Source organism: Cheilinus undulatus, linkage group 13 (assembly GCF_018320785.1).
Source record: "Cheilinus undulatus linkage group 13, ASM1832078v1, whole genome shotgun sequence".
Taxonomy (NCBI): Eukaryota; Metazoa; Chordata; class Actinopteri; order Labriformes; family Labridae; genus Cheilinus; species Cheilinus undulatus.
The window spans coordinates 16,242,329-16,263,936 of NC_054877.1; the positions used below are offsets into that span (position 1 = coordinate 16,242,329).

The 21,608-nt window shown below is 38.4% G+C and overlaps 1 protein-coding gene across 1 annotated transcript; it reads right to left on the bottom strand.

Moving 5' to 3' along the window:
- Window positions 1–1,258: 1,258 nt before the first annotated feature.
- On the bottom strand, window positions 1,259–21,608 carry lrrcc1 (leucine rich repeat and coiled-coil centrosomal protein 1). The gene is made up of 19 exons (XM_041804306.1): window positions 21,232–21,608; window positions 19,060–19,265; window positions 18,826–18,891; window positions 18,571–18,738; window positions 16,156–16,322; window positions 12,226–12,441; window positions 11,126–11,310; window positions 10,462–10,618; window positions 8,305–8,453; window positions 7,048–7,252; window positions 6,535–6,674; window positions 5,450–5,651; window positions 4,675–4,860; window positions 4,249–4,423; window positions 3,750–3,913; window positions 3,335–3,543; window positions 3,005–3,142; window positions 2,247–2,382; window positions 1,259–1,552 (listed from the first exon to the last, which is right to left on the bottom strand). Exons 1-19 carry the CDS (start codon window positions 21,273–21,275, stop codon window positions 1,442–1,444), a joined length of 3,024 nt encoding a protein of 1,007 aa, XP_041660240.1. The 5' UTR covers window positions 21,276–21,608; the 3' UTR covers window positions 1,259–1,441.

The following is a 21,608-nucleotide window of genomic DNA, read 5'->3' on the forward strand; positions in this document are numbered from 1 at the left end:
CTTTGTCATGTTGCACAGAGTCAAGTGAATAGCCCTTCACAAATTGTCTTTAGGATTGACGTCTGGGCTTTGACGAGAAAATTGACCTTGTTGTCTTTAAGCCATTTCTATGTAGCGTTCGCTGTATGCTTTGGGTCATTGTTTTGCTGGTCAATAACTCTTCTTTCAAGCCATAGTTCTCATGCAGACTAAGCCCTCTGATTTTCCTGTATTTTGCAGCATCCATTTTACCCTCTACCTTCACAAGCCTTCCAGGAGGAGAAGCATCCCCACAGCACGATGCCACCTACCTCACAGTGGGGATGGTGCGTTTGTGGTGATGTGCACTGGTGTCTCTGCCAAACATAGCATCTTGTCTGATGGCAAAAAAGCACTATTTTGTTCTCATCAGAGCATAGAATGTTCTCCAACTTGACCATGGAGTCTCTCACATGCCTTCTGGAGAACTCTAGTTGAGATTGAACTAATCTGAGTCTTCTTCAAAAGTGGCATTCCCTTTGCCACTTTCCCATAAAGATTTGACTGGTGAAGAACCCAGGAAACAGTTGTTGTATGCATCAGTCTCTCCCATCTCAGCTGCTGAAGCTTGTAACTCCTTCAGAGTAGTCATAGGTGTCTTGGTGGCGTTTCACTTTTGTCTCCTTGCACAGTCACCCAGTTTGTGAGGATGATCTGATCTAGGCAGATTTACATGTGCCATTTTCCTTCCATTTCTTGATGATGGATTTAACTGAATCTCAGGGGGATGTTTTTTGTAACCATCCCCTGACTTATACTTTTCAATAAACGTTTCTCTGAGTTGCTTCAAGTGTTCCACTGTCTTCATGGTGTAATAGTAGCCAGGAATACTGATTAACCAGTGACTAGACCTTCCAGGCACAGGTGTTCTTATACTACAATCCCTCAAGACACATTCACTGCACTCAGGTGATCCCCATTTCACTAATTGTGAGACTACTAGCACCACTTGGCTGGACCTCTGTTGAATTAGATCAGTCCCTTTATAGAGGGTGAATATTAAGTATTAATATCACAATGTTTCACCCTTTAACTGTAACTTGAAATGAGAAAACTGAGAGGAATATGTCCATTCTCTGTTCCCATATCACTCTGCCATTGAAGACATCTTTCTTTTAATCTATCAATAAACGTGGGTTTTAGAATGTCTCATTATCTTTTCCTAATCTGACACATATTAATATCAGGATTTTGTTTGTTTGCTTTATTATTAGTTGCAACCAAATCATGGATTCTAATCCTGAGTTTGGGTTAACACAACCTCATAAATAAACAAATATATGTAATTTTTCAGGAAATTTATTAAATTAATCATGATAAACTAAAAATGAACAACTTAATATCAAAAAACTGTATGCACAACAAATTTTGCTATGGCAAGTTTGTACTGTGCCATAGCACCTTGGAAGGTCCATATCCTGTGTTAGAAGTCTTTTAGTACACTTGTGAGGCGTTTCATTTTCTCTTCCATGATTTTCTTGTTAGTTTCTGTCTCCTCCAGCAGCTGACGCATTTCGTCCTCCACTTCAAATACCTGGAGGAAAAAAATTAACATATTGATCAGTGCAGGGTCCTAAATATTGCCTTTTTTCATATCGCACAAAATTGAGACCTTTGAAAGCCTTGGGGATAAAATACAAGGAATCACAACTGGCATGAATTGATGTATGACAAGAAAAAAACAGAGGCCAGTTTCAGTTGTAAAACTGTCAAACTTAAAATAAGTTGGATATGTCATTATTATGTTTTTGTCATTTCAGAAAGGACAGCTAGCGGTAGCTAGAGCTAGTGCCAATGTGACATGGCATTGAAAAATGGAAAAATTTTCAACATTAAATAAATACATAAATCTGATAATGTATTAAAAATGTATTGGGATCTTGCAACCACTAGTAACCTATTAAAAGTACTGTTATCGAGGATGCAAATGGTCAAGCGGTTAGTTTGTACATCATGCACATGGGCAACCTGCACATGCCCTGTTTCCAATTCTATCCATTGCCCCCAAAATATATATCTTTTTAAAAAACAGAATAAGAAAAAAACGACTTATCTGCTCAGGAAAGCAGGAAAAATACAGCAGACTATGGTCTTTATCAAATAAGACTTTTTCAATCAGTATCATGATTGACTTTAATCAAGACAGACTGTTCCTCATGCATTCAGAGCATCTGTTCTTCTCCATAACACTAGGGAAACAAGGCTTCTATAAAGTGTCTGTTCTTTACCCTCTGATTGGCTTGCTCAATCTGTTTCTGCTTTTCATTCGCCAGTCGTAGCAGCTCAGCTTGATGGGCAGCCTGGCAGGATTCTAGCTGTCTCCGAAATGCATCGTCAACACATCGCAGCTTTTCCACTGCAGCTCTGCCAGACAGATGACAAATAAGAGACACCAGGTAAAGCAAGACGAGGATGATGTGACTTTTGGTATTCAAAGAATGTGCATATGGGTCAACACCAGAACTAAAGCAATGACATTCTTGTATGCTTTTTCTTTTATGAGGGGCATTATTGACACATACTAGTCCTGCTTTAAACCCAGACTTAATCTACAACTGTGTCTTTGGAGCCCCATGATTATGGAGAGACAGGAGAGGTGTTTATTTACTTCCAGCCTTAGTAGATCCAAACTTCATTAAGTCATAAACACTGCCTTTCATTTAAGCATTGTGAAAAAAAATGTATCTTTAATTGTCTTCCTAAACAAGGATGTAGCTCCTCTCTTTTACAGGGTTATGGTGAGTTGTCCTTACCTGTTTCAAGGTAAACAATTCTAGGAGGAAAAACCTTTGTTCCCATAATCTCATATACACAATCATAGAGAATGAAGAATACTCAATTTAAATCTACACATTTCTACATCATTTTTGAAAAAGCAGCGAGACCACTTTGACTTGTTAAATTCTACATTAATGTCAGTCCACACCTTATTTAGTTAACTAAGTATAATAATCTAGTTTGTGTGAAAATAAATAGAGTACTTTACTTGTGTGCCTCTGTTGCTTTATCTCTTTCTTCTAGGAGTAAATGTTCCTTGGAATCAAAGTTCTCTTTCATGCGCTTCACCTGGCTCTCCAGCCGAGTGAGCAGCTCTGCTTTCTCCTGCCATTTTTTACTGGAATCCCTGACAACAAGACAGAAAAAAAGTCACACAGAGATATTTGTTAGCAGCTTTCATGCATTTGAGTTTACTTTGCAGCAGTATAAAAACTAAAACATTAATCTTTCAAATTATGTGATTCTTGTGTTATTTTAAAAGTTACACTGACTCAGTGCAGGCTTTTGCAGGCATGTGCATATTCTTGTGTTTTCTCACCTGTAGACTGTTTTGGCCTCCTCAAGCTCTGCCTCCTTGTCCTCCAGCTGTTGTTTCAGCTCCTCTTTACGCAGGCTCAGATGCTCCACCCGCTCCCTTAGCTCAACCTGCTGAGTTGATTCCTCCTCCTGCTGCTGCTGGAACCTCTTCTGGACCTGGACAGCCTCTTCACGCAGCCTACGGATCTGATCATCGCGCTCTTGAAGGGCCTTTCAACAGGAGGAGGGTGGAAGAGAAATTATTTCAGCATGAAAAAATAGAAGCAGGATAAGATGGATTTAACTATGTAAACAAATGCCCATCAGCATACACCTACAATGCTAAATATACAGTACACAAATATGAATGTTGTGTAATGGTGAGTGTTGTTTTGCTTTAAAGGCAGCACTGTTCTTAAAGCTCAGTTTCTGCCCACCTCTTTAAGTTTGCGGATGGTCTCTGTTTGGTCATCTATGATTTTTGATTTGATTTTTAGGGCATCAGCGTCCCTGTCATTCAGTTTTTTCTGAGTCTCCAGCTCAGTGCTCAACACCTCAATCCTGGCCTCCAGGCGTCCACGATCCTGAGCCAAAGACACTCCTACAAAGAGATAAGTCATTTAACGCATAATCCATCATGTATCAAACAGTAGCACAGAATTTAACTCTGCTGCTTTAAAGTATACGTCTAAGTATTTGTTTAGCCTTGTCTTGGGTGCATTCTTCCCAAAAACCACTAGATGTCAGACTTAACATAGATGAAATAAGAGCCACAACTACAGAATTGAGCCTTTCGATCTCCTTTACAGTAACTGTAAAGGAGAATTTACATGACGCCCCCCCCCCCCCCCCAAAACCCCAAGCTATTCTGATTTTTTATGTGTCATGCAGGCTCATTAAATTAAAGAAAAAACCCTATCCTATAAGTTTTTCCACCTTGCTGAGCGAGCTCCTGACCCCAGATTCTCCTCTCTGCTCTCAGGCCATCTATCACTGACTCCTGGGCAGTGAGCTGAGACAAAAGTCGGGCTTTGTCTTTCTTCAGCAACTCCAGCTGCAGGCCGAGACGCCGATCCTGCTCCACCTCTGCTTCTAAAGAATGCAGACGGCTCTGTCAGAGGGAGACAGACAGAGAGACAGCATTAATGATCAAGAGCCATCCACCCTGTCTGACAGACGGAAGGCAGCAAGACAACTGACTATTCCGGCCGAATCCTGCAACATGAAAAATGCTTCAAAGGCAAAGAAAGATGCCTAGAACTGATTATTTCTACAGATCTACCTGATCAGAAAAAATGATTAAGAAGTTTAAAGGCAGTACTAAAATAACTCAGTCTGATTTCTTTGACCGTACTATCGTACCTTAAGATCAGTGACGGCATCTTTCTTGGCTTTGATGAGCTGAGAGATGCGGTTCTTCTGTTCTTTGACCATGGCTGTGAGCTCCTGCACTAGAGAGCCTGATTTCTTCTCTCTGTCCTGAGACTTGGCAAGTGCCGCCTTGACCCCCAGCAGCTCTGCAGTCATCTGATCACAGGCCTCCTTTACCTACAAAGGCACAGTGAGGATGTGGAACTGAATGAGAATGAGACACATGACTTTGAGAATTTACTGACTGGACCACTGAATCAATTAATGTCATATTTGAGGTCTGACAAAAAAATGATTTAGAGTTACAGGTTACAGGAGAGAAATCCTCCTGATGTGGTGTCCCCTGGTAGTCAGTGTATTGTTCAATTTTCAAACAATCAAAGGTTGCAGATGGAGCAGTAAAAAAAGGAGAACCTTGAAGCAATCGACATTACTTTTCTTGCATAGGCAGGATAAAACCTTTTACCAAAAGGAGAAAGTGCAGATTGGTCCAAATCCAATCTTTTTGTACAGCTTTCTTTCTGTGGCAATCACAGACTACTTCTCCAGTGATGATCTTATTCAATCTCAGCTTTCATCATGCTGGAAAAAAAATCCAGTCTATCCAGATTGGGTTCAATTCAAGTTCAATCATTTCCCCTTTTTTGCTGGACACAATAATCATTTTTCAGCTGTGCTTTGCGAAAAAGGGTAAGATTAAAATTTAGGACAACTTATTCAGTGATTACAGGCCATCTGTATGGCAGGGTTCCTTGTTCAAGCAGACCTCAGAAAAGCGAGCAGCCTCGATGGTTAAGGCCATGCGGAATTCGTCCTCCAGAGCAGCGTATTGTTTTCTCCCCTCTGCCAGTTTCTCCTGCAGCTCTGCCTCCCTGTGAGTGTGTCTTTGTTCCACTGATGCAACTTCTTTAGAAACTGCCTTACAGAAATCTCTCCCACCTGGCTGCAACCGCAACTCCAGTTGTCTTCTGTGAAACAATGCAACAAAGGATGGAACATTAGCTATTCTCAAAGGCTAGTAGGGCATATACTGTATGTTTAAAACAGATTTAAAAAATAAGCAAAAAGTTTAATTATCAAAAGCTTTGCATTTCCAATCAACTGTTTAAAATGTGGACATGGACTCATGGCTATCCCTCAGTGGTGTTTAAAGACATTTTTGAATCCCAACTTGCATTACTGAAAATATTTTCCATCTAACAGGTGATCAGTCTAGAAACAAGCAAAGAGGTGGTCTCCTGGCAAACAACTACTACTCACCCATCTGCCTGTCAGCTCAGCCAAGCCCAAAATTATGCAAATGTGTGTATAAATCTTGGTCTTAAAATAATCCAAAAATAATGAGTTAAAACATTTCAGGAAAAGCATGATTTGACTAAGTTGGGCTGCTTCTGTTTCATGTAATAATCCTCAGAAAATACTTTGTAGGAAAGAAACATCTCCCAGCCATTCTTACCAAAAGTCTATTCCAAAGAGACATCTTCATGATCCACATGAAAAAGGGGAAAATTAGCAGAAACCCAAACAAGTTTAATTGTTTATTTTGACTTTGGATCATGACTTTTACATGATGAAACTGCTTTGTGAAATTTCTTAAGGATTAATCCTCCAAACATGACTATGCTGCTGTCTCAGAACGAACATGTTTGATAATATTTTTGACAACAATGCTTGTATTGTATGAAAACTAACCTTCAAGTGCCATAATGGTTTGATTCTAATAATGTTTGGTATGCACTTAACACCAATCTGATGAACCCAAACAAAATTCCAAATCCAGCCTGATCTCATAAAAAACAATAAAGGATTCGAGCATTAATAGAAAGAAGTTCAGGTTGAATTGAGGTGTACCTATGCTCTTGTTCTCGGCATGCAAGCAGTTCATGCAGCTTCTGGAGTTTATCTTTATGTTGACGCACTGAGGCTCTCTGGATGTCCAACTCTCTCCTCAGAGCAGCTGCCTTGTTCTCCAGCTCCTGCTGCCGCTTCATCTGAGGAAGATCAAGCATGTTTTATAGTACCCTGTTACATATTGGGTTACATGTTGCTTTGATTTACTTGTTTAAAAACTTTGAGTGGGTAGAGGACTAGAAAAGTGCTATACAAACTCAATTTCATTTGTTACTTTAGCTCTAAATAAAGCTAAACAAACCTGTTTGCTGAATATTCATATCTGTCTGCATTTTTTCATTCTGCACAAGAGCATATTTTAGCATAATCAGTTGCAGGAAACAGAAACTGCACACATTCACCCCCATGACTCTAAATAAACTCTCATTTCTATGTTGACAATTGATAAGACTAGCCTGAAACTTTCTACATCAAAACAGTAAAGAAATGCTTTCAGGCAGCCTGTCTCTGTACCTCCTCCGCCTGCTGGCAAGCCTTGAGTGCTTCTCCATGGGAGATGCTTTCCTCCAGTCTGCACAGCGCAGCCTTGTGCTGTTCCTCACTGCTGCGGGCCTGCTCCAGCTGCTGGATTAGAGACTGACACCTCCCCTCCAGCTCCTCAACACGAGTCTGCAGCTCAGAGCGACCCGATCGCTCTTTCAGCAACATTTCTTTCAGTCTGAAAGGGAAAAATGAATGATTCTTTATTGTCTATGTCAATCGGTATAAGCAACCACTGACAACTATGTGATAACCTTGACTGGCCTCTGTGTTTTATGTCACACTGTTAAAATGTTATAGCTTTAGAAATTGAGAACGTCTAGAGGAGTCAGAATCTTATCCCAGGGGAGAGAAAATGGAAAATAGGAGAAAATTGAGATAAGGAGGAAGAGCATTACGTACAAGGGCAACATGAGGAACAGAAAAACAGCCAGGAGAATTCAGGACACACATAACCATGAAACCCAAAGAGCATGTGACCACCTACAGTGGGATGAGTTGCTTCTCTATAATCTATCATCTGATGAGAGAGGGAGTTAACAGAGGCAGGTGTGTTCAGCGTCATTAGAAAGAGACAGTTAAGACTGATCCATGTAATAATGCTGACATATGCTTGTCACCAGGCTTTAATTACAACCATAATGCAGATTCATCTACGCAGGCTGTGATGCAACCAAGAATAAATGCACATCATAGCTATACATGGCTCTATCTGTGCAGTGCAGGAGGAACAACCCACACAGACCAATGTTCTCACACGTGTGTAGGGACAGAGATAGGCATATTTAATTATAGATAATTACAGTCTCTGGAGTTTAAATATAAACTATAAAAGCAGAAAGGGTGCGTAGGCTAATGATCTTTATTCAAAATAGCGTTATTACCACAGACAACTGCAGGCATACTTTAAGGGTAATGGAGCCGAAGCATGTGCTTGACTTTATGAGAATTTACGGGATGAGTGATAATGAGAATTTCTAACGGTGGGATGGATACTCATTGTTCAAGAATGAAACAGGCAGCATGGCTGGGCCTCAGGAGAGCCAAAACAGAAGATAAAAGGGAGTAGAAATGGATGAGAATCCATTATGCATTTGACAACTAAAATCCACAGAGACATGTTCATTCATCCCTTTTTTATCCTGATATCTGCTTTGGAGCTACTGAGCTAATTCGTGGAGAGTTTATATAGTTTATAGTGCCAGCTTGTGGGTCTGTTTTTCCTCTTGCCTGTCAGTGGTGTGCAGGGCCATGCTCTGAAGATCTTTTTCCTCGCTGACCTTCGTCTGCAGACACTTTAGATCCTGTGTTAGTTTCCTCACAGCCTGTTCGGCTTTCCAGCGTCTCTCCCTCTCCTGGTCTCGCTCATCTACAATAGTCTGGATCACAAACAGAAACACAAACATAGCATCACATGTCTAATTTTTCTTGTATCAGTAGGTTACAGTGCAGAATGCACTGGCTATCCAATTTAATATTTTAAGGAATAATGTGTGTTTTATGATATTTGCATGCCAAATTGTGCACAGGGGTCCTGGAAAATTATTCAGTTTAAACAAAAAAAGCTGCTTAAAGGCTGTCTTTGTCTCCTGAGGGAGCTCCAAGAAGCCCAACAGTCTGCTTCCACTGATATTGCTTAAGTCAGGAAGGGCCTCAGACTAAAAGTTTAAATTTGAAGAAAAATATAGTGATATTGAACTTGAAACACAGTCCTTTATGGCCTGCTGGAGGCTAGTGTCTCCAGGCTACTTAAACTAATACTACTTCTCCAAAAGACTTGAATCTCTTTGTGCTACATTGCTTTAAAGTTGAAATGTGAGCAATGCAGGCAACCATGCTCAATCATGTTATGTGGATGCATAGAGAATCAGAAGACTAAAAGCAGATAAGTTTAATACTCCTAATGTTAAACATGATAAGAGTTAACAACAATATGAACAGTTTAAGCTTGTATACTAAATGGATTACAGGCGCATCATTCCTGTGCATATATGCAAAGAATGAACAAATACATTTTTATTAGCACCCCTGAACTATTCCCCTACCCAACAAAGGATGACTCCTTACTATGATGACATTTTGTCACCAAATATAAAATGATGTATTACTGACAATGCTGGAAGCTTGTTTTTGTAGGTTATTTACTTGAGTCACTTCAAAAAAGGGTAAAAAATTGGCTTCAAATGTTGCTTTAATTTTTTTTTTGTTTTTGTAACCACTACCAAATTTGGCATCTGTTGTCTCTCTGAGTATTTTTTGCCGTAAGATAAATTTAAAAGATTTGTCTTAGAAGAAATATGAGAACAAAGGCACAAAATCTTCCCATTCCCTTCATGTGCAATTTTGCAAAAATTTCAGTACAATGAAACATTTACAAACCCGTGTTCCAAAAATTTGGGATGTTGTTAATAATATGAACTCAGACAGAGAACATTTAATTAAATTTAGCACAAAGACAAGATACTAAAAGTTCAAACTGAACAAAGGTTATTGCTTTTTGGAAATATTCACACATTTGAAATTTGATGTACACAATACATTTCATAAAAGTTGGGATAGGAACAAGAAAAGACAGGAATATTGTGGAATGCTCAAAAAACACCTGGAACATTCCACGTGTTTATCCATCCAGCTATTATGTAAACTGTTCATTCCTTATAGGGTCACAAGGGGCTGGAGCCAATCTCAGCTATATTTGGGTGAGAGGCAGAGTCACCAGTCCGTTACAGGGTAAACAACCAGGCCACCCACACTTACGAGAAATTCAGAGCCACCAATTAACCTAACTGCTGAGCAACTAAAAATGTACTTCAAGAAAGAATGGCACAGAATTCCACTTTCAAATAGTGTCTTCAACTGCATATTATTATTGAAGGACAAAAACACTATGGGAGGCATGTTGCAGGCACTGCATTCAGAATGTGCATACACACACACACACACACACACAAACAATAAGGTTTATCAGACAGAAAACATCTTGTCTTGTGCTTTACCTAATTGATAAAAGGCTAAAAGGATCTGCAAAACACTATAATCTGTTTTTTATATTTTCACAACATCCCAACTTTTTTGGAATTGGGTTTTGAAGATGTGTTTAAAGATGGCACAATAACAGTTATTTTAATGAAAGCACAGTCTACACTGAGCAAAAACATTTGGTGCCAAAACACTTTGGGTGACAAAATAATGTTAAGATTAGAATTAATATTGCATGCCGAGGACTTCTATTTTTATGCCTTGGTCTCAAAAGAGGTATCAATATAATCTGATTTTTTTACTACAAATATATGGAAGTTTAAAAATCTAATATTGTGACCATCCACCCAGTATGTGAACATGAACTAAGCCTAAATTCAGTCTGCAGGTGACATATCCATGCAGTACCCTGTAGGTTTCCTCCTCAGTGGATTTGGCTTTCATGTCGCTGGAGGTCTTGGCAGCTCTCAAAGGTACCCTTTTGGTTGCTCCCCCAGCACTGCCAGCCTTCTTTGTGGTCCCCACAGCAGACTTTAGACTCCTCTGTTTATGATTCTCCTGATCGCTGCACATAAAAGAAAATTACCGGTATTGAGCCTGCTGTGAAATTGATTAAAGCCCTCAAGCTAATGTGGCTCTATAAAGGTCAAAGCAGATTACTTCTGCAGGTAGAAAAGAAGTTTGAAAAACTTTCAACAGAATGCAGGGCTAATGTAAGAAAATCACCTTGCTTATGATGAGGACAGTTAGAAGATTACTTTAGTTAAATTACTGAATCCTGAGAACGTGTCATCAGCAGCTGATGAAGTAAGATGAGGGGGTTGACCACAGAAGCATGGTCATTAATCATGGGAGTGAGTCGACAGTTGTAATTTCTAACAGAGAGGATGAAAGTTAAGCATATGGCTCTGAGAGGAAAATGTACCACCATTAACCCTTTCAGCTGAGAGGCAGATTCCCTCCATAATCACCTGATAATACCATCATGATGCATGTTGAATAGAATAAAAACACCAGTTACTGCATGTTTTATTATTAAGGCACTGACTGAATCTTTCCTGTGTCAAATCACCTGTCCGATCTGCCGCTCCTCCTCTCCTTAGAGTTTGTCCTTGAAGTTATGCTGCTGCGATGTTTTGGTATCCTGGTGTGCCTCTTGTTCTCCTTTCCACTGTCACACTCACTCTCTGATGTACGATCTGTGTCCCTCTTTGCTTTCCGTACCTTCACCACACTTGATTTGTCACCTGTGGGGGCCTGAGATGATATCACAGAAGAAATCCAAATATATGATGAAAAAAAATACCACAAAAGCCTTACCTGGAGTGGACAAAATTAGCAACACCAACAAACATGTTTAAGTCATCTTACACAGTGAGAGGCTGCATTTCTGATGTTTGCAGTGATTCATAACATACTGTGCCTATAAAAAGCTTTCAACCCCTTGGATGTTTTACCCTTTTGTTGATTTTATAAATCAGTCATGGCCAATTTAATATGCCTTGACAGAAAATAAATACAAAACTCCATCTTTAATGTCAAATTAGAAACAGATTTCTACAAAGTAATGTCAATTAAACAAAAATGTATGAGGTAAAATAGGTGACTGCATCAGTCCCTTTAAACTGTCCTTTAAAGTGACTGACCTAAGTCAACAGGGGTTCAACCAACTGGTGCTAGTAGTCACACGGTTATTGAAATGGGGATCACCTAATTGCAGTAAATGTGTCTAATGTGATTGTAGTATAAAGACACCTGTGCCTGGAAGGTCCAGTCACTGGTTAATCAGTATTCCTGGCAACCATTACACCACAAAACAAAAGAACACCCCAAGAAACTCAGAGGAAAGGCTACTGAAAAGTATGTCATGGGATGGATACAAAAAAAATCCAAGGGCCGAACATATTATATTATATTACATTATATTGATCATAACTGATTTATAAAATTAATAAAAGGGTAATACATCCGAGGGGGTGAATACTTTTTATAGGCACTGGATTTTAAAAAGTAACAAGCTGCTGTGAGCCACACAATATTAGTTTATGTTAAGTTTAAAATTAGTTTATCTCAATCACTTGCATGAAACATTGCATATTACTTTACACCAAACCACACACACATACTTCATCATAAATTAGTTAATGGCCGTCACTGGTGTCAAATATGCACCTGCTGGATGAGCCGGGACACCTGGTGCTCCAGTTTCTTGATGCGTTGTTCATTACCGGGGTCTACTTGATCAGACACAGTGGAACGAACCGGCTGGAAGCTCTGATGATCTGCTTGTATGACTGGACCTGTAATTACTTCGGAGGCAATCCTCTGTCGAAACTGGGTCAGCACTTCATCGATGCGGGGTGTGGTGAGAGGAACATCCCCTCTAACCTGCAACAGAAAGTTAAATTATCTTCTTTTTCCTGAATTACTGGAAACTTTTTCCAATCTCAGGATTTCCCACAGTGGCTATGTTACGCTCCACTGCAGCTGGCTAATGAAGTCATATGAAAAACAGATGGATATTGCCATCTGGTGCAATAGTTTTAAATTAACTTACTGATAAAGAGATTAGATTTCGTTACTGTCACTGAGATTGCACAAGTACTCTAAATTGCAAAATATTCCAGCAATTATGCGTCCATTGGGAATTTGCTTCCAACATTTGGGCTGCAGTGTGGCACAGTCACTCAGTGATCAACACCATCACTGCACTGCAAGAAGGGAAAAACTAATTCAGTCTCACAAACATATTCAGTAATAAAACACCCTCCTTTTTCTGTTAGCACTTTCAGAAAGTGAGAGGACAGGCTCAGAAATGGGAGATGACTTTTTTTATCCACCATACATATGAGATTCTGTCATCTCTAGACTTACAATAGGGGACCAGACATGGCCATGTTAATGTCTAATACTTATTTTAAATACAAAAGACACATGAATTAAAAAGACATTTTATTGTTAATGTATTACTTATTCAGTATAGGAGTTTCTTAAGTATTCAAGGTAAGTACTCATTTTCTGTACAGGCTTATACAAACAGACAGATTCTGTTTGGCAAAATTACACTTTAATAGGGTGCTTATTTATGTCTAGACTATTTTACAAGATTAACTTAACGGAAGATGCTTTCTTTGTGTTGCCTCATTAAAACACTAGGCCATGTAAAGCAATAAAAAATTATGTATTATGAATCTGTTACACAACAGAAACTGTAGTAATAACAACCAGGCCACATTTCAGTGATAAACATTTGCTAAGTATGTAAAATCAAGTTTCAAAACCCTGAAAAAATAAGCAGTAATCTTTGCTCAGAGATGCCGTGTGTCCGGTAAGTACACCAAAACCAACTTGCTGGGAAGGCACGCCTCTCTCATTTGACAAAACTAATACAAGCTAATGATAGAGGGTTTGTCTGGCTGCTCTATGGAACCTATCCAAGTCTGAGCCAATCGAGCCAGAATCAAATTCAGAACCTGGCGCTCCCCATCCTATTAATTTTAATACACAGGCAAAGCTTTTCTTCAAATTCTGGCATCCAAAGAAGATGCACTTACAGAATGAAGGTACAGCTAGCTACCAAAACTGCAGACTATGATGATGAAACTGGTAGTAACCTGGAATCAGGCTGGTGAACTGGAGATGCTAAAGTGCTCAGAGCTTTCATGTTACTCTAGCAATGCAGGGGTGATTTTGACAAGGACTCCAATGGTGCCTTCTTTTTGGCCCTATATGAAAAAACCTAAAAGTAAAGAAACCCTTTTAATCGTCTATCTCTATGTTAAGTCAGACATACAGTGCTTAACAAATTTATTAGACCACCACACAAAGTAAGGTTTATGCCACAGCTGTATCACAAAGTGCTTTAATGTGGACTCTTTCATTTTCAGTGAGCTCTCCACGTTTTACCATTTTGAACAGGAATGAGGAATTTCAAACTTAAACCACATTTTATACCCAAATTTGAGCTGGCTCATTGGACTTCTCTGAGAAGTCAGAAATTAATCAAGCATTACATTCAACCACTAAAACTCATTTTTCTGTTCAGGAATGCAAGTAAATAACTATAATTTGACATATTAATCAAGAAATATTAATGTGCTTTACTATTTTTTCTGTTTTTTTTGTAAATCAGTAAATTTGAAAATTCATGGATAACAATCAGGGCTTGACATTGACACCCACCAACCAGCCAAATGCGGGTGGATTTTGGCCGTGGCAGGTAGCATAGTGACTCTAACTAGCCACGATGGCGGGTTGAATTTATCAGTGTCACAACTAATGGTTCCCTCTGAAAGTGCTTGTCTGTTAGCCCTTATGATTTAGACTTGTTACAGAGAGGCTGTTCAGCACATAAAAGCTCAAATTTCCCTCCAAAATAACTGAAAAGTGGCTGGTCTCTTTATCCATTCATGTGTATTTTATGCAGCACCAAGGGCTTTGATGCTGTATGACACACAAACGCGAAACTCACAGACATATATACGGACACACACTCGCACTGACGTGTTGGTGAGACTGAAGGCTTCTATCTGTTTAGGGAAAATGTTCAGAATTTGCAGGATAAACTCAGACCTGAACTTTCTCTTTCTGCTTTAAAGTGCCTCTCTGTCCATGTGCGTCAGCGCCGTTTATGTGTGTGTGTGCTCTCCAGCTGTGTGTCTCTGTCGCTCATGCGAGCCAGGGCGGGCGGTGTGTCTAAATATTGTTTAATTAATACTCCATCTATATTCTTTGTTTGTCGAGGGCGATCTAAATGATAAAAACCTCCGCAAAGGTGTGCATACTTTAAATGTCATTGAAACTTTAAACATTTGTATATTCAGGGTTAATTATAAATTTGCTATAAATCGACAATTAACGGTTATAAAAGACGAGAGAAACTCCGAAACTTTAAGTCAGTTCACTGAGGCAGTGAGAAACAGGCAGAAGGATAAAAGTCTGTAACTGATCACTTAGGAGTCCGACAGAATTAAACTAAACGGTGATTTTTTTTTCTTCTTATAGTATACATCCGTTGTTTAATGTTCTCCAAATGTGAGCTTCACCAAATGTAAGTCATCTATTATTCAAAGAGATATTTTGATTAGTATTAGACACGCGTATGAAAATATTTCCACCATACAGTATAGAGCAGGGGACAGAAGAAGTTGGACACTTAATATTCTCTGGTGGAGATTTTTCAGAGTGTAATCTGCTGTAGTTTTTTCTAATAAACAGCCGGTTAACAGTATTTTAATTTTAGCATAAACTTGATACCCATAAAGAAAATAAAAATCTAAGAGTTTTGACTCTTAGATGACTGTCTCCAACAGTCTGACCCATATCTCAGTAGTGTGCTGTTTCATATGTATAGGGAGAAGTGCTTTATTAAGAGGAGAGCTGATATTGATCATATTGGTGAGGGAAAGTAGGGCACGTGTGTCATATCATACCCTTTGCACCAAATTTGGCATATAGCTCAGAGTTACCAAACACCAAAGTTGTGGCTAGTGGAAATACTGAGTGGCTAGTAAGTTTGCAGAACCACTAGCCACCATGGCTGGTGAGCAAAAAAGTTAATGTCAAGCCCTGATAACAATAATTAAAGTTTAGCATTAAAAATATCATTTGGGTTAAAGAGCTTCTACATATTGGTGTATTAACCATTGCAGAAACATAACAAAATGATTTTGGTAATTACCAATGCTGTTAATTTAGGGCAGCTGTGGCATAAACCTTACTATGGGTGGTGGTCTAATAAATTTGTTCAGCACTGTAGGTCTCTGTCTTTTAAAAGACTATTTCATTTATTTCTTTTACATGTTAAATGGAACTTTTTACAGCATAGAGTGTTTAGAGACCAATTTCTGATTTTTCTTTGCATGGACTTCAAAGAATCTTACAGCTTTAATTACCGATTTACCTTTTTTACCTCTCATATACTCAATTTCTCAATTACATTTGGATGTAGAAACTTAATTGTTTTAGATCAAGGCATATGAGAAAAAAATTTAAGATGCAGTGTCCCCTGTATGTCTCTGGCAGGAACTATTTTTTATCACAATGGACTCCCTGATTTACAAAAGATCTTTGTAAAAATGGAAATATGGGATCAGTATTTACAGCTTCAACGTTACTGGCATCTGAGGACAGCAGGAGGTCCACATAGTCCTCCAGTCCTGGAATATCACAGGGACTCCCAAGACCTTGATGTGAAATATTTCCCAGCCGGTCTAGGCCATCTAGAGCAGAGATCTGTGGCAAAGAGTGCATAACAATCTCCCTGTAACCTGCAGTAAGACACACATACACACACACACACACACACACATGTTAAGGTGAGAAAAAAACACACATTATTCTGTATAATCACATAAGGAGTTTATGACCTGGATAAGACATCACGTGTTATGGTGGTCGTGTTGCATAAAATCAAATCTATATCTAAATGAACAGCCTCATCTCTGTGCTTGCCATCTCCACATGCACTATTGATGCAGCTCATTAAATGAGAGCTGAGCTCTGCTAATACAGACATATCCACTCATATTGACAGCAAGGGTTGTAAGAATGCTTTTAAGTATGCCCTCATGGATTTACACAGGTACTTTAACACCTACTGCTGTGAGTTAATCATGAATATGAAGAAAAGAGTAACAGGAAGACAGCATTACTTAAGGGAACATGGGTAATAGCTTCACATTTATATACCTGCTGCCAACCCAATTACAAAGGGAAACAGACACAAGATCTATAGAGATAAATGAACCACACTGTTAGACTAACAGTCATTTTCATTGTGAATTCTATCACAGACACAGTATCAGGGAATGTCATTAGTTAGCTTCTAGAAAGTATTTGACTAATCAACAACAAAAGAGAGAATAAAAAAATTGTCCATCACAAATAATGAGAACAATGCAGACCATTGAATCTTGATTAATCTAAGCAGCCCTAATTTCAAGCCATCAGGGTCATTCATTAATACTATTCCAAAAATTATGAATATTGTAATTTTGTTTTTACTGTTGTGGTATCTTTTGGAAGTTGTTGCCATTGCATTTCATTGCATTAAATTTCCTGCATTTGCATGTGACAACATGTTATAATCTTGAAGCTCATATTGGGCCTCATTCACCAACATATTCTTAAAATTCTTTTAAAACTTTGTTCATAAAAAAACCTCCAGAGAAAAACCTACACTGAATTCATAGAGCTTAAACAGTGAAATGATCTACACTTGTGTTAAATTGACGAATGACCTCTAAAAGATGGAATCTGGTGCACTTTTTCCTAAATAGCCCAAAAAACATATATGCCCATAAAGGGCATGAGACTGCAGAGCAATGTGCAAACACAGAAGACACACAGTAATGAGAGTAGATATAGCAAGATGACAGTAATTTCCAAATTTAGATAAACTGAAAAAGAAGACTTTAAATATAAGAAATACTTAGATAGGTCTACAGTGGATGGAGTGCAAAATGAAACCAAAAAAAGGTAGATTTGAGTACATATTTAACACTAGTAGTGGGTATTATACATCCACAACAAATATATAAACAGAATGATATAGCATGCTCAGACAACACTGTCAACAAGCAGGTATGACATGCATAGTACTGCAATAAGAAAAGAATGCATTCCGGATGAATTTAAAAAAAAGTTAAATCTGAGGGGGGGAATAATAAGTGAAAACAGAAAAGAGACACAGACCACACTGATTTTAGTTTTCAAAATGAATATGATTGGATCTTGGAAACCTACATATATATTCTATAACTGGTAGCATTAAATGATGGGACATTGTTGACAAACATTCAAATGCCAGTGTGTGAAGAAGAGGTGGAAATAACTGATCACATTGACTCAGATGACTCTATTTGAGTTGCTTTTTTGTGTACTTGTACTTTTAAATTCAGTAATTTTATGTTTATGGAAATGTTTTGGGGCAGTATTGTTCACTACATTTTAAAAAGTATCAAGTACTAAAAAAAAAAGCACTAAAAGCCTAAATGAGGATATCCAAGCTTGCTGTCAACAGCATGAAACTGGCAATTTGTTTGACTTTGACAACACATAATGATGGTCAGCAGCACATAGTGCAAAAAAGAAGATTTGTATTCTCTAGTTGTCATTGCGCCTTCCTTGGGTATCAAAAGTGGCTACTCAATCCTTCAAGTAAACTTAGTATGATCCTATTAAAATGGCATTGTTGGTTTTGAGAACAAATTTCTTCCTAACAACAGTTGGTGATGACCCACTGATTCCACAGTTTAGATGTTTGCTTTTATATTCACTGGATTCAGAACTAGAAAAAACTTGAAAGCACCCCACTTATACACCATCTACAGGTTTGTCCCAGAAAACAAGTACCGGTAAATCATGTTATTGTGTAATTTCCTAAAAGAAGGGAGATAATCAATGCTTGCATGATGTGCTGGGTTTTCAGCTTGCAGAAGATTACTCTAATGTAACCATACAAACCAACAAAGCAAAGATACTGTGTCCTTAAAGATGGCTTTTCTCATGTCTTACCTGATGACCTGCACACAGGATTGTCTTTGCCATCCTCACTCAAAATGACCTCTCTTAAACCATGCAATCCCAGCAGGCACTGCAGGAGGTGATCGATGCTGTCCAGATTGTTGCCATGGAGACTGAGGTGCTTCAACTTATAGTCCGTGCCATGGAGATACAACAAGCCTGTTTAACAGCAATAACATGTCAATCACGAGTTTTGTGTTTAGCTGTTACGGAAAAATAAAACTGTTCAGGTACTATTATACTCACCAGTGAGGTTATTTATTTGATTGTAGGATAAGTTTACTCTCCTTAGGTTTATAAGACCATTCAGTCCTAAAGGAAAGGGAGGGGACGTTAACAACTAAGTGATTTTACACTCCATGAAACAACAGCAGATATGTCAAATAAAAACAAGCTTCAGTAATGAAGAATTATTACTTGGAAAACACCCACAAGGATGGAACAATAAGTCAGCAGCTATAACAGTGAGCAAAGACTCACCTTCAACCTTGGTCAGTAAGTTACAGGATAAATTTAGAGTCCTCAGGGAAGTGAGTGAACTCAGACCCTCAATCTTAGAAATGCAATTGGAGGAGAGGTCTAAGTGCTGCAGGTGCCAAGCTGACGTCAAGCCCTCAATTCTTGGGATGTGATTGCAATGGAGATTAAGCGATGTTACAGTCAGACTCAGGTGAACATCTAGCAAACTGAAAAGACAGTAAAACGTGGGGAATTCACTTTGCAAGAAATAATAACAGATTCCTCTGACATAGACCTATTACCACTGTAGATTAATTTAGAAACATTTATTTTCACAGACAACTGAGAATAATGAAAAAGGTCAATCAATCTACAGGTGCATTCCTCTCAGAAAAAGTCAAATATTTCAAGCCTTTTTTATATCTCAATGATAACAGCTTACAGCTCACACAAATCAAAGATCAACTATCTCAAAATATTAGAATATTGTGGAAAAGTCTAATATGCAAAGGTTTCCTGAGCCTTCACACAGACTGCTGACTTGACTATTGTCCAGAAGACAATCATTAACACTCCTCACAAGAAGGGTAAGCCACAGAAGGTCAGACAGGGCTGACAGTTCTCAGAGGCTGTATAAAGCATATTCATGGAAAGTTGACTGGGAGGGAAGCATGTGGTGAGAAAAGCTGCAAAAGCAGCAGGGATGAGGGCAACCTTCAGAGCATTGTCAAACAAAGCCGATTCAAGAACTTAGGGAAGCCTCATAAGGAGTGGGCTGAGTCTGGAGTTAGTGGATCAAGAGCCACTACACACATACAGGTCCAGGAAATGGGCTACGAGTGCTGTGTTCCAAGTGTCAAGCCAATCATGAAATGCAGACGTCACTATAAGCTTCTCACCTTGGCTAAGGAGAAGAGGAACTGGCTTGTGATCAAGTGGTCCAAAGTGCTGTTTTCAGATGAATGCAAATATTAAATTTCTTTTAGAAATCAAGGTTTAATCTGCTGAGAAGCTTAATGGAGACACTGACTTATTGTTACTCAAAAAAATTGATTTCTACCACCTAAAAACTTTGAGTACATTTACTCAATTTAATTCAATTCTAATAACTCAATTTATGTAGACATCATTGAAACTATGTTAGATTTACTCATTTTTTCCAATTTGTGTAATATTTTTGTAATATTTTTTCATTGATTTTATTAAGTAAAGACCAGTCATTTTTTTTAAGTGTATGTATGCATTTATTTCAGTGTGCAGACATGTGGGGTGTATTATATACAAACCTTTGAATGTGTATTTATTCTTATGTTCTATAATATGCTTTGATTCTGTGCTTTCTATCTTGTAGAGTCACCGTGGGACTTCAATTTTGAAAGGAGCTGATGGTGTACTTGCTTTGATTTATCCTCATTCAATAAAGGAACTTCATGTTACTCTTTGATGTGTATTTATATTTATATGTCATATACAGTCTGTGGGAAACTGTAAATTATGTAATGATTGCAAAATCATCTAAAATAATCATTCATCTAAAATTATTGAAATTTTATATCACAAATGTTTAGATAATGACAGTGGGTCTAGCTGAATGTTATAACATTGTGTAGTGGGCAGTGGAATAAATATTGGTTTCCATTTGTGGTGACTGCTGACTGAGATAAGGGATGAGATTAAATAGATCCTGGAACTTAGCCTGGTCTGGAGCAGGCTAGCTCCACAGAATAAATCTCCATGGTAACTTATGCCATAACATATCCCGCTTTTGTGCAACCGGATCACGGATAAGTTGAGCCATGATAACCAAGATTTCCCGGCTTAATCCCTTATCCTAGTTTTGTGCAATGGGCCCCAGATGTGTGAACAAGTTTCTCAAAAAAGAAAAGCCACAACAAGGACTACATAACAAATAAAAGTGACTCAATGGATGACTTAGGGATATAGTGATTATGGACTTTAACAAGCAATAATGAAAAATCAGCGTTAGGAGAGTAGAGTCAGGCAGATATCACACTTGGCCAAAAATGACTTAGGCAATTATGCTAAGAGGCTAACGATATATAGTTGGAAAGCATTGTTTCGTAATTTTTAATTCACTAAGCTATTGGATTAGTTTAACCACTGACACAGCTTACAGGGACGGCATGTGTTATTGAAGTGTTAAACGTGTAAAGCTGTTGATAACAACGTTACCTTGTTATATTCTTGTCAATAAGACTCAGCTCTTTGTCTCCCATAACGACGCTGAGGCCGTTTATTCCGTGTTCCCCTTTAATTCTTCAGCATTAAGTTTCCATATTTAGAAAAATCTAAGCACCCTACTCGAGTGTAAAAACCTCAGACAACAACTAAACCTGCTTGGTTGTAGCCACCTAGCATGTTAGCAAAAGTTCAGCACTCAAGAGACGAACTCCTATCGAACAGTTAAAAACACGTCTTAAAAGGAAAATAACAAGTAAGCATAGTTTCTAACAGCTAAAACAGACTTTGTATGCCGATAAAAGCATTTGTTGTGGTTCTAAGCTTCTTCTCCGTCGAGTTAAACTGACCGCTTCCAGTATTCAAGTTCC